At 40.2% G+C, this 27,511-nt stretch overlaps 2 protein-coding genes across 6 annotated transcripts in view; one reads left to right on the top strand and one right to left on the bottom strand.

Annotated features, from left to right (window-relative positions):
• UBE2N (ubiquitin conjugating enzyme E2 N) overlaps positions 1 to 10,570 on the top strand; it is a 43,778-nt gene extending 33,208 nt beyond the window's left edge. Inside the window, exon 4 of the mRNA XM_082350467.1 lies at positions 444 to 10,570. Within this exon, the coding sequence (XP_082206593.1) occupies positions 444 to 484 (41 nt within the window). The 3' untranslated portion in view covers positions 485 to 10,570. The remainder of the gene's footprint in view (positions 1 to 443) is intronic.
• The window catches only part of NUDT4 (nudix hydrolase 4), a 43,720-nt gene extending 19,575 nt beyond the window's left edge, over positions 1 to 24,145 (bottom strand). For 2 of the 5 annotated variants that reach the window (XR_014233322.1, XM_082350464.1), the window contains exons 1-4: positions 23,616 to 24,145; positions 14,133 to 14,243; positions 13,299 to 13,343; positions 11,331 to 11,418 (exon numbers count right to left, since the gene is read on the bottom strand). Coding sequence is in view for 4 of the 5 variants with exons in the window: in XM_082350464.1 (XP_082206590.1) it covers positions 11,331 to 11,418; positions 13,299 to 13,343; positions 14,133 to 14,243; positions 23,616 to 23,714 (343 nt within the window). In the remaining variant the exon portion in view is untranslated. Of the gene's footprint in view, positions 1 to 8,217; positions 11,037 to 11,330; positions 11,419 to 13,298; positions 13,344 to 14,132; positions 14,244 to 23,615 lie in introns of those variants that run through there. The other 3 variants (XM_082350462.1, XM_082350463.1, XM_082350465.1) reach the window with 3 other exon arrangements.
• Positions 24,146 to 27,511: the final 3,366 nt, after the last annotated feature.

Below are 27,511 nucleotides of genomic sequence, written 5' to 3'. Positions count from 1 at the left end.
TACCATTCATCTAGCAATACTTAAAGATAATGGAAGACCTTTAAGCTTCTTTGAGCTGTTTTTTGCAATCTGTTTGATTAAACTAAACTATGTGTCAGTTTATAGTTAGGGAGTTTGAAATCAGTAAGCTTCTTGCTACAGATTTTAACATAATTAATGAGGAGCATTATATGTCTAGAAATGAAGGAGACAAAAGAAGATAGCTCTTTTCATCCTGTTGAATTTTGTAGAACTTTAAAATTCTATTGTAGTGTTTTGGTAATTAGACATATAGACAATCTTTCTGCCCTGATCCAGATTATAGAAAATGGCATGAATTTAAGGGATTACAGCATGCTGTTTCCATAATTAACTTAATACTGTTTGTTTACTTTTTATAGAGTTTGGAAAGGAACATATTGAACTAAGTAAAGTAATAATTGCGTGTTTGTTTTTGTCTACAGCTAGAGCATGGACTAGGCTATATGCCATGAATAATATTTAAATTGATCCGATCATCAAGTGTGCATCACTTCTCCTGTTCTGCCAAGACTTCTTCCTTTTTTGTTTGCATTTAATGGACACAGTCTTAGAAACATTACAGAATAAAAGCCCAGACATCTTCAGTCCTTTGGTGATTAAATGCACATTAGCAAATCTATGTCTTGTCCTGATTCACTGTTGTAAAGCATGAGCAGAGGCTAGAAGTGTCATCTGGATTGTTGCGAAACGTTTAAAAGCAGTGGCCCTTCTCTGCTTTTATTCATTTCCCCATCATGGTTTGAGTATAAAGCACTGTGAATGAAGGTAGTTGTCAGGGTTAGCTGCAGGGGTGTGGGTGTTTTTCTTTATTATTATTATTTTTTTGGTGGTGGGGGGAAGGTAGTTTTATTTTAATTTTATGGGCTCCTTTCCCCCTTTTTATGGTGATCTAATTGCATTGGTTAAAAGCAGCTAACCAGTTCTTTAGAATATGCTCTCTAGCCAAGTCTAACTTTATTTAGACACTGTAGATGGACAAGCTTGATTGTTTGAACCAAAATGGGAACATTAAACAAACATCACATCCCTCACTAATAACATTGTGACTTTGCTGTCAAGTGTAGAATCCTCCCTTCAAGAAAAAGCTTGTGACCATTTTGTATGGCTTGTCTGGAAACTTCTGTAAATCTTATGTTTTAGTAAAATATTTTTTGTTATTCTACTTTGCCTTTGTACAGTTTATTTTACTGTGTTTTTTTCATTTTTCCCAATGTGACAATCGTATTTAAAAATTAAAACTGATGGAAGATTCTCTTTTGGTCTTCAACGTCTGACAAATTGAATGGCGAGAGGTAGATTTTGCCAGTTTCTTTTCACTGGTGCAAATTTGTGTTAAGATATATCACTGAATGGAGTATTTATAAGCTGGCCCTGAGCATGCCTAAAGCATCAGTATGTGACATTTTTTACCTCCTAGAAATTTGAAATAAATGTGTTTGTGTTGTCTGATTAGTCAGATGATCATGGGTGTCTTGCCACAGTGTTTGAAAATTACTGTAGAGGAGAGTCACAGCACAGCCACACTCGTGACTGGCTTTATGTGGGACTTTCACATGTGCCACATTTGTGTCTGGCATTTGCATTATGACCTTGCTCTTAGTTCTTGTCTCAGAACTTCATGTGTGACCACTGGTGTGTGTTATTAGGAAACACCAATCTGATAATCACTTGGGGTTCGTTCAGGCCATTTATGAGTCTTTCTTACAGACCTGCTGAGCAAATCTCAAGCAGCCAGCTTGCATAAGTGTCATCAGAAAGGTTTCTCCCTTAGAGGGCATCATATCCTCAATTAATGATTCTTACTGTCATCCCTCTAATATTTGCTACGGGAGCTCCTTTTAATCTTTAATTTGATAATCAACTCTTTTTTCTGCATTGACAGAGTTCCTCCCCCACAAAACTGTTCTTTCCCACCCTTCCATATCTAATTCCTGATTCTTGTTATTTTTAAGACATAAATGTAGTCAGTCATAAGTATGTAAATGTTAACCTGTGGGTTGGAACCTTTGTCTCTTGCAGTTTAAGGTAATGGATATTGTAGCCCATCTGAATTTTCCCCCCTCTTATTCTCGTAACTTCTGGAGTTTCTTCAGAATGTGATGTATTTTATTGTGCTCCTATGTAAGATGAAGAATTATCTATTAAAATTACATTTTCAACATACAAAAGTTTTTGATGACTGGTAACTGGTATCCTTCCAAATAAATGCATTGCTTGGAAACAAATGCTAGTTTAATTCAGAATAAAATTGTTCATAACCCTAATATTGTAAATTTAAAGACTTAACAGCAGTTGTCATTTATAACAATTCTTGAGCTGTTTAGAAGTTGTCTTGCCACTAAGGAAACTGAATCTCATTCTGGGGCCAAAATGAGTGAACACTGCAAGCAGTTAAATAGAGATCAGCTTTATTTATTGCAGATGGCACTGCTCATGATGATAGCTAGTATTACATAGTGATTTATAAGTTATAAAATTCCAGATTTAAATCTGTTACTCTACAAAAATGTATCTAAAATAGGCCTCTGATATCTACTGAGTTTGAGTTATAGAAATACAGAAATGAAATAATTCACTGTTTTCATTTCAAATACATGAATTCCTAACTTCATGGCATCATGGTTTTTTCCTTTGTAATTTTGATGAGTCCCCATTGTTTTGGTAATACTTCCTTTCTCAACCAGTGGGATGAAACAAGAACCAGTGTGTTGAGCTTTCTTAGGATTTAAGGGGCTCTGGAAGAGTCCAAGATAAGAGTTCGAAAACTGGCAGCTACATCTGGCTTTGGGGCCTATTTTCCTTGGCCCACACAGTGTGGTTGGTTAAAACATTTTGAATTCAGTGCCAACATTTAAAAAAATCAGGAGACTCACATGAAAATCTAGAATTCTGGTAACTTGAATGATCTGAAGTTCTGGCAGCAGCAGACATGACCTGCCTTATGTAGGGTACCTTCTGGGAGGAGCTGAGTAGCAGCCATCCTAAGAAGAGCTTGTCATTCTTCTCTTAATTCAGTGACTCTCCAGCTGTTTAGAGTCCTCTCCCAGCCCACCTGCTCCTTTATGTAGTTCTTTTCGCTTGTAAGCCTTTGACTTTGTAACTACTAAGCTTATGGACACAGTTATTCGTCAAGTAAAAGTGCCTAATATGTGCCCAACACTGTACTACTTGTTGGGGATGATTAGGTGTATGAGACTGTCATGGGACGTTCCTTTTTGGACCTTCTAATCTAATGGGGGAGGGGGCATGGACAAAGCAGTTTCCACTCTGATGGAGAAGGGAAGTAAGCACTTGGGAGGGGCCGCTCTTCTGGATTCAACACTTCCAGGCTGGGGAACAGCACGTGCAAAGCCCTGGGAGAGGAGAAGAATCTGAATATATTGATAAGTGCTTCTTGAAAGTCAACTCTGCCCATTCAGAAGCTTTTCTGAAATCCTGAGGTATTAATAGGAGCTTTGTTTTTCATGAGATTTTTAAATTTTGTTGTCTCCTTTGCTGTGATTTGCTTCCACACTAGTCTTGGTCCTCTCAGAGGCTGCCTAATAAGATCTCAGATTTGAAATTATGTAGAACTTACACCCTGTTCTACACCAAGAACACACTTTTAATACAGTTTCAGAGCATTTAAAAATAAATCAATACACAAAAGCCATAGGTGCTATGGTTTAGCACTATTAAAGGAGAGTGTGGCGGGGAAATCTGGTATCCTTTAAGACATAAACACAATTTTAGCTAAATGGAACTAAATGGTATCATGGGAATGATAGGAATCGGCTTTATTTTTCTATTTGATGGTTCAGGAATCTTTTGGCTACTTACTCTAGCCACATCAACTTTTTGTTAGTTGCAGTAGCAAAGGTTTAAAAATACAGCCTTACCTACAAAAGGTGGCAAAAAAAAAAAAAATGCCATGATTATAGGGCAGCTAATTCAACAGTCTATTTAAAAAAAAATGTAATATTTCATTGGAATAATGTATTTTGGGGCTGGGGGCAACATTTCATTTAGCTATTTAGCATGCTGCTTAGTTTAAGAAATATCAGGGGTTTATTTTTAAATGACTTGATCACAAAAGCAAAATATGTTGACTGTAATAACTTGAAATATTAAGAATAAAAATCTGTACTCCACCATCCAGACTGGTGATACTTTGTTTCCTTAACCAAATCCCCCACCCCCTGAGTTAATTTCCATTTTTATCATTGAGGTTGGAAATTGGGAGGACTTGTTCCAAGAGTTGGCTTTGCTACAGCTTTATGTTACAAATTGGACAAGTTCCCATTGGCTGCAAAACTGGGAGTTGTACTAAAGTTTTTCCTGTTAAGTATGGAACTCAACATGAAGAGTCTGGGTCCTCCCTTCTCCCTGCAATTTCATCTTTGCTACCCTTTAGCTGATCTCATTTCATATGTGCCAGTTGGCATAGCATTTTGAAAGCGTATGAATGCAGACTTGCTAACCAAGCTGAGCCGCTGTGGACTTGATGTAGTTGTTTCTGATTGGTTGGAGAAGCATATATGGTAATTGTCTGGATATTTAGACCTTCCTTGTCTCGTAGCAGAGCAACAACTGAAATCCCATGATCTCGTAGAAGTACATTTTATGGTGCTCATTAAGGAGCTTTAACATTGCTCTGCTAAGCATTTTTACCTATGGGACAAAAAAATTTTAGAAATTATGAAAGATTTGATAACTCAGGTTCCTATCATGTGGAATAACTAGTACATTTCCATTTTACATATTCCTGATCCATATTCACCCACCATGTGACTCCTTTTGAAATAGTTCATGATCTAGATTAGTAAATCCCAATAACTCTTTGTTTCATTATAACCTAGCAAGTTTACAAAGTATTCTGGCTTAGGTTCAACAGTAGACTACTCAAGAAGACTTACTCAGACCTGTCAAAAGCAGGTTAGACACGATATGTTGGTTACACTAAATTTGAACTTGGTGCCGTTTTCCTTATGTTTTGGCAGGAAGCATTAGGACTGTGAGTTAACCAAAGGAGTAGGGCCAAATTCTTGTAATCCGTGTTTTTTCATTCTGAAACAGTAAATATTTTGGGCTCTGCAGGCCATGAGTCTGTCTCAGTTACTGAACTCTGCCAGTGTGGTGAAAAAGCATCCATAGACAATTTTAAACAAATGGGCATGCTGTGCTCTTCTCTAACAAAACTTTAATTATCACATGTCATAAGGTATTTTTTTTCCAACCACTAGAAATGTAAAACACATTCCAAGTTTGTGGACTATACAAAAAACAGGCTGGGGACTCCATTTTGTCTGTAGGCTGAGTTAACCCCTACCTCCTTGGCAGTGATTGATTATTCCATCGCTCTTGTGTTAGAACCCACGGATATGTGTCTCTCCTCCCCCTTTTAAAAAGTGATACGTTACTGTTACTCCAAAAACGGAAAAGATTTGTGGTGATTTCCTTTTTCTGCTTTGATAGTAATACATACATATCTTGATAAGTTATATACAGATTGGGCACTTATAAAACCCAGTTTTTTCATTTGAGATTATTGAACATTTTCACACTGAAAATTTCTCAGAACGTTCACTTAAAAACTATACAGGATTTAATTTTTTTGGCTGCGCCTCTCGGCATGTAGGATCTTAGTTCCCCACCAGGGATCAAACCCGTGCCACCTGAAATGGAAGTGCAGAATCTTAACCACTGGACTGCTAGGGAAGTCCCTAGACAGGATTTTTTTTAAAAATCTGAAATCTGTACAGGCTCCTTTAAAAAATGTGACCTTAACAGGTAATGCTGTATTTTTCAATTAGCACTATTGCAAGGACTTCCATCTGTGGCAGCACATTTCTTTGGTAGCTGTATAGTGTCTATCAAGTAGATGACCATAATTTAACCCACCCAGTTTGTACATTTAAATTGATGCCAGTTTTATAAATAATGCAATACACATCTTTGACCATATTTTGATTTTGCAACTTGTTGAAGTATTTTTGTTGACTAGATTCCCAGAAGTGTAATTGGTGAAAGGGTTATATGCATTTAAAATTTTGATAGTTACTACTACTCAGTTGCTCTCAAAAAGGCCATACCAGTTTACTCTGCATCCTTAACCTGAATGTCATTTTTATGTCTGTATAATATTCCATTATATGGATATATTACTAGTTAACCATTACCCCTTTGGGCCTGGGCATTTTATTTCCATGTCTCACCACTTTGGTTGCCTTATCTTGGTAGGTACATCCGTGTCCACATTCCTGGAGATTAGATTCCTAGTGTAGTAACTTGATTAAAAGGTATTTTATTTCTTGATACACAGTAATGGCCAAGTATTTTTTATTTCACTAATTTGATTAAGGAATGAATTTGAGTAAAAATTAAGAAAAGCAGTTAAGAATTATGGTACTATTACAATGTCTGGCACTGGTGTTTAATTAGAACCAGGAAATGGGATGTCCAGAGGGTAGTATTCCACATATTGGGAAGAGTAACTTTTGGGATCATAATTAGTTGAAATCGCATCAAAGTAGAGGAATTTAAGGCTAGCTTCTGGGGACTTCCCTGGTGGTGCAGTGGTTAAGAATCCGCCTGCCAACTCAGGGGACACAGGTTTGACCCCTGGTCCGGGAAGATCCCACATGCAGTGGAGCAACTAAGCCCATGCGCCACAACTACTGAAGCCCACGCGCCTAGAGCCTGTGCTCGCAACGAGAAGCCACCGCAGTGAGAAGCCCGTGCACTGCAATGAAGAGTAGCTTCTGCCTGCTGCAACTAGAGAAAGCCCGCGCACGGCAACGAAGACCCAACGCAGCCAAAAATAAATAAATTTATTTTTAAAAAAAAGCTAGTTTCAGAGTAAATTAGGGTCTTTGACATAATGCAATGCCAAGATGGCCCTTAGGAGCCTTCTCATCTTACTGCTAGAATTTAGCCAATGGCACTAGTCAGGAAGGTATTAAAAATGAGAGAAAGTAGCACAAGGGACGAGATCACTTTTCAACCTTTGTTCTACAATTCCATATAAAATGTATGTATAAAAGTATTTGATGGGGATCACATTTTTATATAAAATTTTGCTTTTGAAGATGGTACCTATGTCTTAAAAAAAATAGATCTAACGCCTTGAAAGACATTTTCTGATGTATAAATAACTAATAATTATCACTCATCTCTACTTCACTAGAATATAAGCTCCTTGAGGGTACAAACTTGTTCTGTTCTGTAGCTCTAATGCTGGGCATAAAGCAGATGCTGACTACTGTGCAGCTCACGGTAAACAGTTGCATTAAGAATTTATGAAACAAGGTATTGGATGGAAACTTCATTTGAGACAATCAGCTACACAGCAACGTTCCAGCTGTCACAAATCCATTACAAATTATACTTTAATAAACTCAACTAGTGTTTAGTCCGTGTAAGAGACATGTAGAGAATTCTTGTATTCCAACGTGAAGACATTAGAAAACGCCAAGCTTTCTCTTTTCCTCCAATTTAACAATCCTAATCAAAAACCAAATGAGATTTGAGTAGAACTTTTACGTGAGGATTCTAAAGCTCATCTTAGGTAAATAATATTTTGGGTAAATATAATGGCCTCACCAGTCGCCCTTTTAAAACAGAGCTGTAATAATTAATATGGGGACTTCCCTGGTGGTCCAGTGGTCAAGACTCCACGCTCCCAATGCAGGGGGCCCGGGTTTGATGCCTGGTCAGGGAACTAGAGCCCGCGTCCAGCAACTAAAGATCATGCAGGTGGCAACGAAGATACTGAGTGCCGCAACTAAGACCCAGCGCAACCAAAATAAATAAATATTAAAAAAAAAAATAATGTGACGGTAGTGTAGAAAGTGTCTGCAACATATTACAGCAAAGTACTCATAGAATAAGCCAAGAGCCCTTGAAAATTGTTAAAATAATTATAACACAAACCCCATTAGGAAAGGGGACTAGCAATAAATAAGACAACCACAGTGGCATGACTGGTGTCCAATAAGATGGAAAACATACATTAGGAGAGTAATGGCAACACCTTAACTGGTGAGCTGTTCCTTTTAACTCAGTTCCACTAGTAAGGATCATAAAAGGGAAGTGTAGAAATGAACTACTACTAAGAGATAATTATATGGCCACCCATGGGAAAACAGTAAAGTTGTTACTGTGGAATGCCAGACAAGTTTTCACTTGGACAGTGTTAAGATATGTTAAAAAAAAAAATTCATTCCCATTTTTTATTTGATGTTTCCAAATATAAAAAAAGTCAAGATTCTTACACCAATTATCTCAAATGAGACCATGCAAAGCAATTTAAAGTGTATACAACAATCATTCCCCCTTCAGTTTTGCTGCTTTATACAACTGTGTGATCAACAGAAAATTGAATGGCATGTGCCTGGTTGGAAAATTTCACCGGTTTACAAAAAAACAAACGAACGAACAAAAACCCAACAACAAACATGCAAGATAGCTGCTACTTTGTGTCTGTGAATCAATTTACAAACTTTTTAAAATTTAGGAGCCACACGGAACTGAAAATTTTTAGCTGCCCAATTTTATCCAACTTCCCCACAGAAAGCACAAATGACAGTCCCAACACTGTAAACTTTGAAGAGTTGAGATAGTAGACACTATTTGTTATCTATAGTAGATTCAACTGTTGAGTCTGCAAATGTAGGCTTTTTTCTCTTAACAGAAATAAATCTCCTTAGGGCCTTTACTCTAATTTTGCTAGGCTGGGTTCCAAAAGAATAGTGAAGAACTCTTCATGTGAAATTTAAAGTGTGACGACTGAAATATTCTGATGCATTATACAAATTTTTGCTAGTTGCATAGTAAAGACAGGTGGTTTGCTAAATGGCACTGAAGAAAACCCGACCCAGTGGCACTACTTAGTCCAAATGTTTCTGACCAAAGAAAATTATACAACAATATTTATAGGCTCACTTTTAAGAAATGGCTGACATTAATACTGTACATATTTTACAAGTCAAATACATAGTCCAAGGGTTTATAAAATAAGTTCATGCATTATTACTTCTAATAATATCATATACAAGATACCCAGCCCTCCCCCCCACCCCCAGTACTTCTGACAACATTTCAGGTGGACACAGTCTTATATACAAAAACAATCCAGTTTCTCTGCTGTGTTAAGTACATAATTTAAAGAAACTTCAGAGATCACTGAGAAAAAAACTCTTAGTCCATTGAAGATTGATATAAAGTGTCAATCTGTGGGATTTAAAATGTTTCCTTTTAAAAAAACACCCAGAATACATAACCTCTGTACAAAGAAAAATATAAAAATTCTGGATGATCATGTTTGATCACACTACATAATTTAGAATGAAATATCATTGGTTAAAAGTTTTTCTACTTCACTCATTCCTTTGATAGCATTAATTTGTGAACTAATATTTATATTTAGTTCAGCTGCATTTATGGCACACGATCTCATTTTCAAAACAGTGGCACCAATTTTCCTTAAGTGTAACAGCACTCTATTTTTAGCAGCAATTATATTTTTAAAGGTTAACAATTTATAGAAATGTATAACTATGCTTATTTTCTACTTTATATTCCACCAGTTACAATTATTTACAAGAAGCTAACGAATGTCTACATATGGAATCATCTTTCACTTGCCCCACCTCATTTCTGACTTGGTCAGGGAAGTACAGGTGTTCCAGACAAGGTATTTATGTGTTTTAGATGGGATTCTTCGATTTAAGTGAATATAAAGACAAGTGTAAGACAAAGTAATCCTTAATTCAGGTATGTTCCAGTGCCCCAATATTTAGTTATGTGATAAATAGTACCTACTGACCAGCTGTAAAAGATGAGAGGTTCCAAGGTGCCTTAACAATCTAGGTCTGTAACAGCTGAACAAGAAGGCCATTTCACTCAATTGTGATGCAGTCAGCACTGACTGGCATTTAAGGTGGTAACCAGCAAGTTTAACTGAAGAGATGTCACTAAATTAAAAAACTGGAAATATGTTTTTAAAAGCAATTTACATTGAGGGAAATATGGTTCTCATGTATTCTGTGTAAAGAGAGATTATGGATGAAGGGACTTGGCAATGGAGCATGCTGACTCAAATTCCATGAACACAGTTTTCGTGATGTTATGCACTACATGCATTTTGCTTACTGTACCTGCCTAACAATCACCAGCTCTACAGAGTTAAACTCTGTGTTAAAGGACTATTGAGTTTTAGGGGAATTGGCCATATCAGGTAGTTAGGGACATAATACCGGTTGTGAAAATTGAGACAAATGAGTTGACAAATTCCTGAAAATAGGGCCATATAGAAATAGTCCAAATCTGGAATCTATGAATCAAAATTGTGATCCTATGAAACAAGTTTTTGGGTTGATGGGCTGCTTTAATATCAAGAATTACTGTCGTAAATTCCCACAACAGAAGGATTTGTTGAATATGTTAATACTGTGAATGAGAAAACAATTTAGGGGGAAAATATACCCACGAATAAGCTGATCTGACAAAAACCACAGACTGACATCAAATGGACAAAAAACTGAAAAAAAGAAAAAAAATGCTGTGAAAATGCCAACCAAAATAATAAGGTGGGTGGGCTGGGTGCACAGTTAAGGCATCTAAAAAAAATTCCACATGGCTTTGGCTTATTAAAATATTTTACACTATTTTTTTTTTTTAAAGAAGATTTGAAAGCATCTGAAAACCATGCAGATTGTTTGAAAATCCTGCATGGCAAATTCAGACAGTTTGCAAGCGTCATTCAGATGTTTGCCAAGGATAATAAAGCCTCTGCCCACGAGACTGCACATGGTGGAAGAGGTCCTTCCAATTCTATCTTACACTAGACGGCAGCCCAGAGGTCTGTGCAGCAGTTACAAACAGGGTGTTACTATCTGGAAGGGAAGGGACTGTGGAATTTCCATTGGTTGGAGAACAACCCAGCTTTAGTTTTTCCAGATACTCGGCATGTACAGGCTTATGACACTGGAGAACTTTGATGGCATCTTCTACTTTGAACCACTCTCTCTTTCTTCCTAAAAAACAGTATGAAATTGGTTACTAAAAATAAAAAATAATGAGGTCAATTTTAAAAAGCTATACACTATCAACAATGCTCCCTCAACTGTCTCCACAAATAATGACTATTTTTTTGGGAATGGCTTAGACAACAATATATTGGGGAACAATTTTAAGATAATTCAAATTTGGAGATGTATATATTGATCTTCTCTAGAAAGTAACCCAAAATAATTTAAGATGAAAACTGAATACACATATGTAGTATTTGAATTAAGAGAATTCAGATAGCAAAAGGAAAGGGAATTTACCTATATTAACAGAATCTTCCCAGTCTTCTAATATTTCAGTGACAGTAAGAACATAAACATATGTTCTGTGCTTTCGGTCTTGGTTCTGCTTGAATATAAAAAGAAGAGCTTTTTAATCTACAAGAGCTAGCCATATACACATTTTTGAGTGAAAAATTCAGTGTGGCATACATTAGCATAGTCTATTTGCCAACATAGGCAAGTATACTCAGTCATATAACCCAGCATAAAAGTGAGTTTATATGAGACAAAACATTTAAAATGGTGAAATTAGCTCCCAATACTAAATTTTAGCACTTTGATTTCTGTCCATTAGACAATTTTCATAAAGAAAATCTTAAGGTTGGAATGGAATCTATATTAAAAGAACTGCATTCCTGTCATCTTTATCCTAGGTCCTATTCCTGTGGGCTAATCCCAACAGTCTTTTGTGACTATGGAAACTGCTTCCTTTAGGACCTCTGTAGAAGAGCAAATAGCCCCAGTTCCTTTAGAACATGCCTCTTAGAGGGTCACAAGATGCATACAGAGCACAGCCCTATTAACCTAGACCAGGGCCTCTCAACCTTGACCATCTACTTCATCACCTTGACCACCTTCATCAACCTTGACCATCTACTTCATTTCAAAAAAATGAAAATTTTTTTTAAGAGACACTGATTCAGTGAGTCTGAGAGGAAGCCCAAGTATTTAAAAGCTTCCAGGTGAACTATGCACAGCAAAGGTTGAGAATAATACCTAGGATAGTCCATTTCTGGAATGTTATATTGATATTTTAGTCCTATATGCCCAAACTCAATTTTTAACCATAGTAAAACTGCTGCCTAGCCTTGTCTCTAGGTTCAAAAATAAACCCAAGTTGGCCTTAAGATGAAGGGGCTCATCTTCATCTTGATTAAAGTTAGCCTTGTTTGCTATAGTCTAAGACTTTAGATAACTGCCCTATTATTTTTTCTACCACAAATCACCTGAGTAATCCACTCATTCAGTGTCTTCTGTCTGAGAATGAAAGAAAACTCGCACTATGTTTTCCAGTTTAACCAGGAGATGGTGCTATTTAACTGGGTAAAGCAAGTGCTGAATTCTGCAAAATTCTGAATAGTATCTTAAGAACTTTATTCTTAACAATTACTGTATTCTGGAAGTCATCAATTCTATCAAGCGCTGTACAACAGAATTTTTTCTGAATCCCTGTAAAAGGCTTAAAATTAAAATCTGTAAGGACTGTATTTACATAGTCCTACCAGCAGGACTAAACTAACACTTAAATAGTACCTTGGGGGAAAAAAAAGTCACAATGTGTCTGATATACCATGTATCTAGGTCTGAATTTTGGATGAAAATATATTTGAGAACAGCTTGGGTCTCATGACCTGACCTCATTTCTCCCCACCTTCCATAGAATACCTGCCACTTCCAAATTTCCTCTCCCCAAATTCCATTCTGACTTCAGTCATAACAAATTATACAAGAAAATTCTATGCTTCTAGTATCTAGTCTGTGTATCTGAGTTCTGCATCCTCATGGTGTCCTTTCAGGATAAAGTCATTATGTATATCATCCAATGTTACATGCTGAAGGCAAAGGGTACATTTCAAGACTATCCATGAGAGACCTAAGCCCTTAGGTGATATTGAGGATATCACCTCCTAAGAAGTCTATACCTAAACTGTATACAGTGAACCAAGAGGTAAGTCTGTCTATATCAGCCCCACTGTATTGTTATATAAAACAAATTACCACTGTAATAATGCTGTATAAAATTAATGATATATGAAAGTTAAGCAGCTTTTCTTTCCCTCCCTCCTAATCCTTATGACTTGCTTGCCTACTGTTAGTTTTAGAGGAATGTCTAGTTCAGGCTGCTGCCAGAACTAGGAAATGTCTAGTTCAGGCTGCTGGCCTGTTAGGAAGGAAGAAATCATTAATTCTACCATCAGCAAGATGAGGATTACTTTTGTAACTCACCTCAAATATGCCCAGGAGTCTGCCCAATTTTCCTTTGACCCCAGCCTATTAAAAAAAGATGAAATGTAAAATTTTTACCTCTACATAACAAAATTTATATGCAAGTTATTTTCTTTCTATGTGTTACCCTTCCACTGCACAGTCCTGTTCCTTTTACCTAGTACTGTGACACTGGAACTTCAGTGTGTGCCCCATTCAAACCCATACTGCAAACTAACAAACTGGCACATGCTGTCTCCTAGAGGATGCTCATCCCTTAAGACCTGTCTCTAGGAAACCTTTCCAGTTATGCACCAACACCCAGTGAGAGCCTTACCATTCACTTCTCATTTATGCCCTAAATGCTGTTCAAGTTTTTATGGCACTTGATCTATGCTGTTTTGCCCCTGAGTAAAAGCAAGTTCTATCTCTCATCAGGTGTGAGAAGACAGGCAGGCCAAGTGTGCTCCTGTGCACGTGTATGCCCCTATTTTACTGAACTTTAAGACAAAGCCAGTAAAATAAAAGCAACTGGCTTTTTATTCATTTGAAAAGGAATTGTAGCATATGAGGAATGTCTCTGTGCATTTTTGCTCAGTTAATACAAACCTTGCTCTGGGGCAAGGCCATCATGTTATATGTTGATCACCAATCAGACTTACTGTCTATTTTTACCAGGTAGAAAAAAATATCTGCTTAGCAAAGCACCAGCTGTAGTCACATGCTTTAAAATGTTGAATTAGACAACCAAACAGCACCTGTGGGATCTGCCTGTCTTCTGGCCTTCTCCCCGGTGTACGCAGCAAAGTGCCTTGTTTGTGAATCTCACCCAGAACGTGCTACTCTTCATCTTACCTCTTCATAAACCTCCCTCACGGCAGCACCGCCAGGCTCCTCCTCGGGCTCCATTCCTCCTCCTGGGACAATCCATTGGTCTGGGTACCGACTGCTGCTCACCAACAGCACCTGCACGATCGACCATAATCGTAAACTCCAGCCCCAGAAGCACTATGGACATTAACATTCATTTTTCCATGCTACAACAGCAGAGTTGGGCAATTTCAACAGAAACTGTATGACCCACAAAGCCTAAAACACTGTTTGGCCTTTACAGGAAACTCTGCAAATCTGGGTCAAGAACAGCATTAAGATTGAAATGTGCACACACTTAGAAAACAAACAAACAAAAACAAACACTATTATCACAGAGTAGTATCCTATTAGTTCACTTTTTAATGGTATCTGAAACAGGAAATATATATTCATCCTGTAAGTGAAAATTTGTGTGCTAGGTATAGGTTGGAATTCACCGAAGTTGGGGGGGTGGGGAAAGGCTATGATAAATAACCAAATAATGTTCATGAAGGTAACGTCTTGACCAACTTGAACAAAAATGTCTGCAAAATTACCTTAGTATACTGCCTTCAAGTAAATGCAAAGAATTCTCACCAGAAATTAATCAACTGAGAGCAAAGCTTGATCCCCAATGCAGGTTCTGGTTTTCTGACACTGTGCCAGCTGTCTGCCCAGCTTCCTCCCTACTGCCAGAGGAACGGATGGCCCTCAGGAGTTCACAGCCAGCCCAGAATTCACCTACTTGAGTAAGCTGCCAGAACTCAACCTTCCCCAAATGGAAAGTTCCAGGCTGACAGTAGTAGTTTAGCAAGTCCCACCTTTCCCCCAAACCTCTAAAACAGGGTTGGAAGATGAGGGAACACCTGTTCAGGTGCACAATCCCCCTCAACTTGAAAAAAAGCAGCACACCTTTGCCTATGGACACACCATCACCACAGAGCAGTGGATCAACTAATGCTCCAGTGATCTGAGCTCCGTTTCTCTCATTCTTGATCTGGATAGGACTCTACTGCTCTTACCAGCATCACTCCTCCAAGTATATAACTGGCAGAACAGTGGCAAGTCCAGAGAAAGCACTGTAAATTAACACAACAGTTGATAAAGCCTTAGCTAAAGTACTAATGGCTGACATTGAGGGAACCACCAAGTCCAAATATAGCAATTTTGGTAAAGTAAAATGTAAGACAGCCTTAAATTTAAGCTTTCTTAAGTATTAGCAAATAGGGCTTATGTATCAAAATTAGAAACTAAAGAGCCAGAGTAAACAAATCTAGCAAGAACTAGAAAGCACAGGTTTCAACTTGAAGATGTTTATAACTCTACTAATCATAACCAAGATGTGTTTCATTCCTTGATGCACATGGTGATGGGTACCAGTGTCGTCCTCTGTAAAAAGAAGTAACTATCCTTTCAAGACTGTTGAGTGTTAGTGAGTATTAAATACCTTAGATCCTAGACTAAATACTCACGGTTGGCCATTACTAGCTCTTCTGCTTTCCCACCAATTGAGTTGAATTAGCCTACCAAGACAAGCTTGTTGGGACGTCCCTGGTGGCACAGTGGTTAAGAATCCACTTGCCAATGCAAGGGACACGGGTTCGATCCCGGTCTGGGAAGATCCCACATACCGCGGAGCAACTAAGCCTGTGTGCCACACACTTTTTAATGGTGCCTGCGCTCTAGAGGTTGCGAGCCATAACTACTGGGCCCGCAAGCCACAGCTACTGAAGCCCGTGCGCCTAGAGCCTGTGCTCTGCAACAAGAGAAGCCACCGCAATGAGAAGCCAGCACACAGCAACAAAGAGTAACTCCTGCTCTCCACAACTAGAGAAAGCCTGAGCGCAACAAAGACCCAACCCAGCAAAAAATAAATAAATTAAAAAAAAAAAAAGATAAGCTTGCTCCCCAAATTTTGCCAGTTGTACTTGTTTTTATAATTACTGAGAGTTAATGATAAATGACAGCAGGAAGGAATTATCAAAAAAGGGTCTGCAAAGGCTCATTAAAAATGTGTTATTAAAAATTGCTATCAAGGACTTTCCTGGTGACGCAGTGGTTAAGAATCTGCCTGCCAATGCAGGGGACACGGGTTTGAGCCCTGGTCCGGGAAGATCCCACATGCCGCGGAGCAACTAAGTCTGTGTGCCACAACTACTGAGCCCGCGTGCTGCAACTACTGAAGCCTGCACACCTAGAGCCCATGCTCTGCAACAAGAGAAGCTACTGCAACGAGAAGCCCACACACAGCACGGAGAGTAGCCCTCGCTTGCTGAAACTAGAGAAAGCCTGCATGCAGCAACGAAGACCCAACACAGCCAAAAATAAATAATAAAAATAAATAAATTAAAAAAAAATTGCTATCAAATTAAGTATGGATGAGATACTAAAAAAAGACTAAAAGAAGGAAATTTTAAAAATCCAGAAAGTTAAAATTCTACTCTGTACAAAGTGAACTGCAAATCAGATTTCACCTTTGTATTTTATTCAAAAACGAGACTTGCCAAGAATCTATGGTATTCAAAGACTTTGACCCTATATCAAGACTGGCAAATGAATGTAAGTTTTTAAGTTAAAACAAAAATGTTTAAGGTACCAAAGTGTTATATCTTACATCAAGGGAAAAGTAAATGGTAACCACCAGTCCTGACCACAGAGTTGGAAGCCTCTTTTCCTGGTTACTAGGCGTGAGTTAGGGATAATCTGGTTTCTATTATCTGAACAAAATTCTTACTACACAATGCTGTGCTCTCTAAGCAACCTCCCTGATTACCTTCATAATGCAACAGGACAGTGCAGGTGGCTAGCCGCCAGAAAAGTACATCTTCATTTAGTAAATAGGGAGTTTCAAAACCATCAATATTTATAATGGTTGAGTTCTGAAAAAATGAAATTCAGTGTCCTATATCTAGGTCAATGACTATTATGTTCCTATTTGACCAAGACAGTCTTTAAGAACTAAATTACATAAGGTTAATAACGTTGAAAAACAATTAGTACAGTCTGTGCCTGTTTTTGAACTAACACTTAAGCTTCCGATTTAAAACCAAATCTTTATCTACAGGATATTATTATCATATGACTAAGCTTCTCTTCCAAATGATTTAGCTGAAATCAAGAACTTATGATGCTGCAAGAGTCTCTTGACGATCCAAAGTGATTAAATTTGATTAAACCATTAAGTTCAAATGTATCTTTTCAAAAAATGGTCAATTTAAAATGAGTAATACCTAAGGTATACCATCTAAATGTTTAGATGATCAGCATCTAAACAACTAACTTAAGAGATCTGATAACGAGCCTTTGGTGATGGTACAGATTTGGAAACCAGTATGTTATTAAGTACTTGCCTACTCTTCCTGAGTACTTTATTTGGAGTTCAAATGAGGTCAAAGGCTACATGGGGGGTGGGGGGGAAGGAGGATGGTGATTAAGAAAGAGCAAGAACTGAGGGATATACTCCACAGGCAAGAGTAAACAGAATTATGGCAGAGGTCTGCCAGGGTAGAAGAAACAAATCTGAACACCATAAGCAGAAACAAGGACAATTAAAACCCCTTCTACACATTGGAAGAATCGAAACCTATAGAACCATATCACAAAGCATTATTATTCAATATCTCCCTCTCACCCCCTGCAAAGCCATCTAAACATTCTATAACATCCCCAATGTACTAGATCTATAATGTAGCTTTAGCATGCTAACTAATGCTCTAAGAATGGTGTTACTAAAAACAAACAAAAAATTCTAGAGAAAAGGGTTCTCAGACTATCCACTTCCATCTATACTTTGTCTCAAAATAATGCTTATCACAATTTTTAAATTCTATGGTTGCATTAACCTTTACAAACTTCTCCTTTCTTCCCTCAGACTACCAAAAAGAATCCATAATTTTACAGGCTCCAAAATCCTAGGTTGACTCTTAGACGTCTGTGATGCAAAATCTGAGAGAAAGTGGTGAAATTTGCTGGAGGTTAAAACAATCTACACTGTAAGGAAGTGAGAGAGAGTGAAGGGAGTGGGGATAAGGTGTAAAAGACAAAAGGAATGAGGGTACAGAGCAGTTGCTATGAAGTAAGTCTACTGATATTTGCCACTAAACGTATATATGGATATGAATATATTTATACTTATATATTACCGTTATTTATTAAGGAAATGACCAATGCTTAAAAAAAAAGAACGGTATTACTGAAGTAACAAAAGATAGGTTACAAAAGCTTATTCAGTAAGAGGATACATCAACAGCTGACAAATCTATACATGATCATTCACAGGTTTTAAATTCCCTTTCAACTACTTTTCTAGGTATATAAGATTTTATGCACCCAACAAGTTGACAGTCTGTCACCACATTAGTGACAAGATGACAAAGATGAAAGTAGACATTTTAACCTTCCAGATAAGCCAGAGCTGAGACCAAAGGAAAGATTTATAAAAAGGAGGCTAGTTCACCCACCAAGTTGCAGAGTTGGACTTGAATCACACTCAAGCCCCAAAGCCAATGGCATTAGAGTGGTGAAAAGTGAAGACACTTCTTCCCCGATTCAACCTGACCACCTTCATATCAGCATTCCTCCTACTATACTATCAGACCTTACCCCTCTTCATGTACTGGGCAATTATCAGAATAAAACACTATTCACCTGGCATTGTTGAGAAGTCATTTCTCACATTTGTCTTTTTCTTAGATACCTAATGTTTTAAGATTTGGAACAGAAGTATTCCTCACTTTTAGTAGCAACAGTATAGTGATAGTGGTCCACTTGGAACCAGTCCTGAGTCTTGCTGGACAAAGCTTTGTCTGTGAATTGGAATAACCTATAATATACATTCTATACCCTATATTGCCCAAGTCCTCCTCACTGGGGATGTGTAAAAGCGTGTAAACCAGAAAACGCTGTTCAATGTCTATATAATGCAGTCACGCCCTCAGAGGCTGCAACATGGGATTGTTAGTTCCCTACACCAAGGGGCCCCAAATTGCCCTTCGTGTTTCAGCTTTTACCCTTAGAATCGCTCTGGGTCATGGCCTGCCGCCGTGAACAACTAGTCACTACAAACTACTGCTTCTTTCCTAGAAAAAACAAAGCTATCCAGAGACCCCTCAAGTGATCCCTAAATCTAAGAATGAAGAATTTTATTTTGTGAATTGTAGCTATTTAGAAGCTATTTTGGGGTTGTTGTTCTTTCTTCCCACATTATCATGAACAAGGATAGCATCAATGGTTAAAACTAGCTCTACTGTACTTAACTGTTTCATAGGCATTTAGCCAAAATTAGGCCCGCAGCATATTAGGAACACCTACTACACACATATACATTTTAAAAGATAGTAAGTTACAACAATAGTTATTATATCCACTAACCACGACCAACTATTACTAAGCAAACTAGTACTACTTTTTTGGGCTATAGAGGCAGAGTGCTATAAGAAGATCAGAAATAACAGCGCATTGTGTTGAAAATGTGTTTAACCCAAATTAGATTATATGGATTGGTAGATAACGCTAAATTGGGTTGACCATGACTTTTTCTCCTAGCATGTTAATGTTTTGAAGTGATGAGGTAAACTTTTACAAAATTAGAGAAAGCCTTGGCGATATACCAAAATCGTAAGAATAAAAACAGATGCAAATCGTACAGAAGTGCCTTCCCTTGAAGGAAGTGGCTGGTTGAGTAGGCTAAGTAGCCCTTCTCTAGGTCTGGGAGAGCTGCAGGCACAGATGAAGAGGGTTGGTGACATTTCCCTGGATTTAGAAAAGGCTACCTTTGGATAGTTAATTCTCATGAAAGTGGTTTCCATTTGAAGTATCTTCAAGGACTTAAATCTCTGAGGAAGTAAGAGTGCCAGAATATATGTCTGAAAAAGACTGTTGACCCTAGGGGTTAAAATGCTAGTAGAGAGAAGTATTAATATTACTTAGTTTTTGTTTATTAGAGCTCTGGTTTTAGAGTTCCATAGGTTTTGAGACTCTACTCTTCTCAGCAACTCTTAGTTTTAGTGCATGATTTTGCAGAATGCAGACATTTTGGGAACATACATTCTGCATTGAGATTCTACTATCTGTAGAATGCAGCCCCTGGCTCAGGGAGCTTAAAAGTTAATTGGAACAAAAAGTCCAAATGGAAGTTCTTAAGACTCTTTGTCTATGTTTCCCACTTGCAACTGTGCCTGGATTCCACCCAGGATCAAGTCATTTCTATTTCTCTCTTTAGAATTCTAGCCTATTTTGGTGCCAGATCATTCTCAAACTTGAATACATCTAAAATCGAAATTTTCCTTGTTCAAAAGTAAGAGTTCCTTTCTTGCCTAGCAACTCCTTAACCTTACATTTAAGGTGCTCTTTGTTTTTCAGCCATTATTTGTTCTATGCTATCCTAAGCTGCAGCTTAACTAGACCACAGCCCCAAGTCTTGCTCTGTTTGTGATGCTTGGTTCTTCCTTTCCCACTCACTGAAATCCAACTCCAAATGACTCACGTTGAATCTTAAGCCTGCAGTACCTGATGGTACTTTTAACCTTATTTTATTTCCTTTTTATCAGTCATTTGTCTAACCTCCTGCTGTAGAGCATGTGCCTTACGAGGTGACACTTTTCATCTTTGCATCCCTGTTCCAACTATCATATATGCAAATATGTTCAATGGAATCCATTTCGCGTTACCTTTTGTGAATGTATTGTCCACTCTCACTGCACAAACTGAGTATCCCAGCTACTCTATGGAACACTTAACTTGTTGCCTTGACTGGAAGCCCAACTGTCAAAAGTAAGGGTGGTTCCCCACAGAAATAACTAGCTGGAGAGAGGATCAAGTGACATGAGTTTTAGAAATAAAGGGGCTCAAAATGATCTGCCAGCTTCTGTGACTTCAGGACAAGTTACTTCTGCTGCCTAATTTCTTCCTATACAAACGTTAATGCTTATTATTTAGCTCACAGGGCAGAAAGAGATACAATGGGAAAATACATAAAACCACCCCCAAAATAATAAAGACTCCTGCTGTTAGAACATTTTTCCTTCCTACAATAACCTATTCTAAAGTAAGGTCTACTGAGAACCCCTTCAGTACAGACAGCCAGACTAGAACACTGCATAGCTTTTGAGGGTCAAACGGCAATTACTATTTTATTTCAACTTATATTCTATAAACACAACTAGAGAAATGAAGATCTTGAAGATCTAAACCAGACATTAAAGCTGGCTGTGCATTATTTAGAGAATTCCAGAGCCTTCCCTCAGAGCATATTCTCTAACAAACCGATTCACTTGGTTTCACAACCTCCAGGTTGTCAAAGTTTTATGTAATGAACTTATTTATCTACTAAATTCTCCAAATCTTGCTCTTTACTTCATTTTATAACGGCACTGGTCTCTTGAGTCGACCAGAGGCTAGGAATTTAGCATTTATTACAGTAGAAACCATTTCAAAGCACAAAACAACTCATTTATTTGCTAAGGTTAACTTCTGAAGCTCTCCTCAGACTTTGCTTTACCATTCACACAATACAGATCATTTCAATTTCCTCCCATTTCCCATATCTTCCCCTGGGAACTTTTGTTTTTACAAAGCCTGAATTCCAAGTTCACGTTATGGCAAGACTTCAAAGTCACTACTTTCGGAAAGTCTTCCAAGCTCAGCCTCACAAAATCTCACTCATTCAAGCAAATCTCGTGTGCCCAGTCGCTAGAGGCTGAGCCCTGTGCTAAGAGCCCAGCATCAGGAGTAGGGACCCGATGCTGAATTCCGACTCTACCACTTCCTAATTATGTCATTTTGGGCAAAGTACTTATGCTCTGCAACTGTCTCCTCACCTATAAACCTGCTCTAAGAGGATTAAATGTAACAAACTTAAAGGTCTTCAGGCAGTGCCCAGCACCTAGTAAGCACCCAACTAAGAAAATAATTACACAATAGGGAGCCAATCAGGTAAGATTCTTGACCTATCTTGATCACTTCTGGCTACTGTATTATTTTATATTCAAAGTTTGCTTTGTCCTAACATGGTCCTTCCTTCAAGGACCTTCTAATCTTTTTAACAGAATGCACTTAAAGCTTGCTGACTTTGTAAATGCTAAAAACCTTTCCCTCTCTACTTTCTGGTTCTCCTAAATAGGCCCAGTTCAAAGACACCATTTCCCATGAAAACTCCTTTGGAATTTAAGTTTAACCACTTAGAGACCCCCAACTGAGCACCAGATCAGCACTAAAGGGCTTGGTTTCTTTTCAAAAAATAAAGGCAAGACAAGAGTTTGAAGAGCACCATTCTGAGGCACTTTGATCTTTGTTAGCATAGTAAGAACAACTAAGCCACTGAGAGTACGCTATGTCATACTCACCCTAACTACAGGGACTAGCAATAAGGAAGCCATTAAATTCTCGTCTCCAGCTTTAGCCTGTAATTTTATTGGACATAATTGGTATGGAAGTAGAACTCAGAATGTTAATGCTTTCCCTGTCTAACCATTTTACAAGTGGCAATGCTAAAAGATTTTCATCCGCTACCAATTGACTATTATTGCTCTATGGAAATTTAAAGCAGTGAACCATTTTTAAATTAAATAAATGTAACAAATAAATAAAAACTGTTCTCCAGGAAAACCTCAACGGCCTATCAACCCAATGCTGATGGGTGAATTACAGAAGACCGACTGCTGCTTCCTCTTAGAACAAGACTGCTTCTCTCCAGACGTCAAGCCAAACATAGCAAAGAAGCTCTGATAAATATGCAGAGAGCTAGAGAATACTGTCTGAAAATGGCAACTTTGCCCAACTCTAGTCCATCTTCTCCCTTCTGGTGTGACTCCACATTTTTCACTACCCATCATTCTATAGCCAGAAAACTTTCCAAGAGTAGGCCTCTTTTAAAAAAAAATCAAGTATAAATATGCCAAGCGCTTGTAAGTTAAAGGATCCACTTGAAAGTGGAAATGACAGAACTAGATCGAAAGAGTTTTTATTTTAAAGCACGGGGACTGGATATTCCATAATCATGCCTACATTTATCTGAAACCGCAAACTGCTGTAACAGGGGAGGAAAATGTAACAGAGGCAGAAGGGCTTGGGCTGCAACACTCACGCCATTGCTACCCTCTGTTACAACTCAAGGTTTTATCTCGCTTCACGCTCAGTTCGCAGGTTAAAGTGGTGACTCCCCCTAGGCGGGACCTAGACGGCCCGGGACCTTCCCGGGGGCCAGAAGGCGTCTCGGCCTCCTGTCCTAACCACGACCCAGTGGGAAAGCATAGGGCTGGGCGAGCCCCTTTGTTTCCACAATCAACCCAGAGAAAGGAAGGAAGGCGGGAGGGAGGGAGAGAAGGAGGGAGTGGGCTAATCCTTTCCAGCCCTGGGGCCAGAGGGAGGGTCGGCTGGGAAGGGGATGCAGAAAGGGAAGGGCAAGGGCAAGGACCCTCCTACTCCTGCCAGCCCGAACACCCACCCCAACCCCGCCCCGGCGCCCCCGAGCGCGCTGACCGCCCTCACCTCGTCCTCCTGCTCGCTCCGGAAGCACAGGCACGCAGCCCGCTTCTTGAAGCCCTCGCGGTCATAGGTCCGCGTCTGGTTGGGCTTGAACTTCATCATAGAGACGGGCTCTTGCTGCCGCTGCTGCTCCGGCCGCCGCCGCGGGGGCCTGGCCGCCGCCACCCGGCCGGGGAGTGGGGGCGAGGGCGAGTCGGGGAGCAAGAAGGCGAGGCGGCGGCGCGGGGAAGGGCAGCGAGGCCGGGTCAGTCCCGGAGCCGGCGGCCGTTCCGACGCGGTGCAGGGCGCGAGCGCCGGTCACTGGAGCCCGGGTGCCGGGGAGGAAGCGCCGCCTCTGCACGGGCGTCCGCCGCTCTCCATGGAGCCCGCCGCTCGCTCGCCTCCGCTCTCTCCTGCTGCTGCAGCCGCCGCCACCGCCGCCGCCGCCGCCGCCGGAGAAAGAGCGAGGCTCGAGGATCGCGCCACGAGGAGATAGCAGCAGGAACTGGCGCCGACTGGGCAGCAGCGCCGCGGCAGCTTCGCACCGCCCCCTCCGCCCTATTTAAGGGGACCGCGCACGCCCCGCCCCCCCCCCCCAGGCGCGCCGCCCTGCGCGCGCCTCCGCGCCTGCGTGCCGAGAAGGCTGCGGCGGGGGAGGGGCGGTGGGGACGGTTCCTCGGCTTTCAGGCTGCTGGGCTTCGTCGGGGCCGGAGGGTTAGAGCTGCAGCTCGGCGTGGGAGGACCGGGCTCCAAAATGCCAGCGAAGGGACAGAGCAAAGACCCTTACCTCCCTGTTTATAAATCCCGTTATTTTCTCTGTGAGGGTCTTAAATAGCCTCTCCGCGAGAGGGGGTCTAACCACATACCTCCTCAGCAAAGTCGCTCCCTGGTCAGAAAATGCCTGGCGGCGTCGCCGCGATGGCAGTCTCCGCAGTGACTGTGTACACGTCCAGAGAGCGCCCGTCAAGTGCGGGGACAGAAGAGAGTGGAGGCCTGGAAAGGTGAAGACGTTGGTTAAGAGGTTTTACCGTTTCTGTTTTGCAGGGGCAGGGAGAAGGCAGATTTCCTTTTTGTTTTTCAGTCTTTGGTTGGGGGTAGCGTCGCTTGTATTCTCTCAAGAGTCAATTCAAGCTTAAACGTTTGTTTGAAGCCCTGGATAACGTCTCTCACTTTGTCCCACCCTCCAGAATGCATTCATTAATGCCGGCAATGGCTAATATCTCCTAAGTGTATCTCATGCTGAGTTAACAGGCACAGCCAGGTGCTGGGGTCACAACGCTAAATAGAGTGGAATGTCTGCTCTCTAGGGGCTACAGTCTCTCGGGGACTTGGGACAGACAACTTTTACGTTTTCATGCAAGCGCCAAGATGGGAGCCAGGAGGCCTGTCTTAGTGTTAAGGAAGGTGGTACGGAAGCTCAGGGGAGCCCCTCACCCCCTCCATCCTGTCCTGTCCACAGAGCCCGGGCCGCTTAGGTCCAGCCCCATTTAACAGTTCAGTCTTCATTCCTGGAGGGCCTACTGAGTGCCAGGCGCTGGCATCTAAAACCAGCCACTGCCGTGCCAGGAACGTAGGCACCTGAGAGCAGACAGTCAATCACACAAGTACATGTAAAACGACAAATGTGACAAGGTCTCAGGTGGTAGAGGGTTTTAATGGGGAGATTTGACCAGATCTGCAAGTCAGAGAAGGCAGCAGGGCAGGAGCTGAGGCTGAAGGAGGAGTAGGAGCTAAATAGACTGGGAGCCAGGTGAAGTTTTAAGGCTGGGGGAACTGGGACTTATGCAAAGTCCAGAGGAGGAGGGAGTGAGGAGAGTTTGTAGAAATGAAAGAAAAAGGCCAGTGTGCCTGCACCATGGGTGTGGGGAGGTGGGTTCCATCTCTGGTCCAGGGAACTGTGAGGGCTGACCGTTCAGAGCCTGGGGGCCCTTGGAGAGCTCAAAGTGGGCATTGGTCTTCTTTTTCTAGGCTCTGACCTCCTTTAGGTTAAGGACTGTTGCATCTAACTCATCTTCTTGCCCTCAGAGCCTAGCAGCTGCAAGTTTGTACAATGACTTAATGTTGAATAAGTGATTTAAGAAATGAGATTTTTACCAAGGTGCAATTGGAAACCTTATCAAGTCTGTGCAGAGACATTTTCTAAGCCTTAGCTTTCTTAAAGAAACCACTTGAAGTTTATTTCCAGAGTTACAAACAGGGATAGAGCGCAGCTAGTTAGGGACACCAGTACAGCTAATATGCAAATATTATTTTTAGATAATTGGCTCAAATTGATAAAGTGATAGTCTCACTGTAGTCTTTTTAAGTGACGAGGAAGATTACGTTTCTCTTTGCTTAAAACTCTTCAAAGGTCTGGCTTCTAGTTGGCGTTCACTAAATGCTGATTGACTGAATGTTGGTTCACTCAAGTCCTTCCTGTTTTAGTAATTACATGAGCTGAAGCATGAATCAGAATTAACTGGGGAGGAATGAGGAAGATGCCTGGAACCAACTCACCAAAGGCAGGAAAGGCAGCAGCACGAAACTAGTGAGCAGGAGTACAGGGCCCCTTGCTTCCAGCTCCAGCCCATAGGACTTGGTGGAAAAGATCTTGAGTTCAGGTCTCATATGTACCCAATTACTATATGTAGCTTTTCTCACCTCTCAAGTGGGTATAATATGATTTATACCACCTTGTACAAAGCTTAACTAAGATGTCACAGTGGGTCTGAAAATCCTTTAAAACTAGAAAGCATTTAAAGAAACATAAGATTAAGTTATTAACGAGGAAATTTTCATTGAAGATCTCTTTCTCCCTCCTTTTCTCAAGGAGTAAGAGGAGTAATGGAGAGGGCCAGGTGCTTGGGGAGGGCTGCGGATTCTCACACTGTGAGGGAAGGTCTATTTAAAAGGAATTATGCAACAAATCATTTAAAATGAAAAATGTTTTGATACTATGAATAACTACCCCCTCCCCTTTTTGTTAACTGATTAACTTACTATATTATTGCAGTTATTTGAGAGGGACCTAACAGAAAAGGAAACTTGTGTGACTGAAATGAGAGAATAGTGAAAGGCTGAATTACAAACGTTAGGTCTTCATTTTCTTGTGTCGGTTCCTCAGTATTAGGGTGCACACCCCAGCCTGAAGCTCCCTGCTTAGTGTTGTCTAATGCGTATTATGCACCATCTGAAATGTACTGTTCAAAGCTTAGATCATATCTAGTCAGATCACAGTGGAGATGGAAGCAAGGTTGTTTTTCCTCCTCAGGGCCAGTAAGGACTGGGCTGCACCGGCCGGTTCCCTTGGGGATCAGAGTCCAATTTCAGGTTAATCTCTGTTTAGTTCACTTACCACAGTATTGTCTTACCTAGAACTTACTATACGCAGAGCCATTTCTTGTACTATTTTCAAATGTTTAGAACACCAGAGAGGGAAACCGTTGAACACTGCCTGTGTAGGATAGTTCTTTTACCTGGGTTCTTTTAACAATGTATTGTTAATAGTAGTAGAGTGTCTTGGAGGCGGTGTGACAGGGATGTGTGCAGGGAGCTTGCTGCCTTCTCTGGTAACTGACTCACACTGTTACCATGAAGTAAGCTCCTCTCCTGATAAAACCAGCTGTGACAAAAGATCCCTTCCTGTGTCTTTCTCATCATAATAATAACCAGTCTTTACAGAGTGTTAGCCAGTGCTGGGTGCTTCTCATGATCTCATGAGTGATCCCAGCAGCAGCCCTATGAAGCAGCTTCTATTTATTGTCCTCGTTTTACAGGCAAAGAAACAGAGGACAGCGTTCTCTCTTTACAGCCCACATTCTTAACTCCTGCACTGTATTACTGTGTGCTTATCCTGCTTCTTCTATTACGTGGTAATTACTATTTTGTGTGTGTTGTATTCTGGGGTTTCTTTCCATTTTAAAATGAAAAAGGGGCTTTGT

This window comes from Balaenoptera borealis, assembly GCF_965194805.1.
Source record: "Balaenoptera borealis genome assembly, chromosome: 13".
Classification (NCBI taxonomy): domain Eukaryota; kingdom Metazoa; phylum Chordata; class Mammalia; order Artiodactyla; family Balaenopteridae; genus Balaenoptera; species Balaenoptera borealis.
The sequence above is the reverse complement of the archived record's forward strand: the minus strand, read 5'-3'. Positions and strand labels throughout refer to the sequence as shown.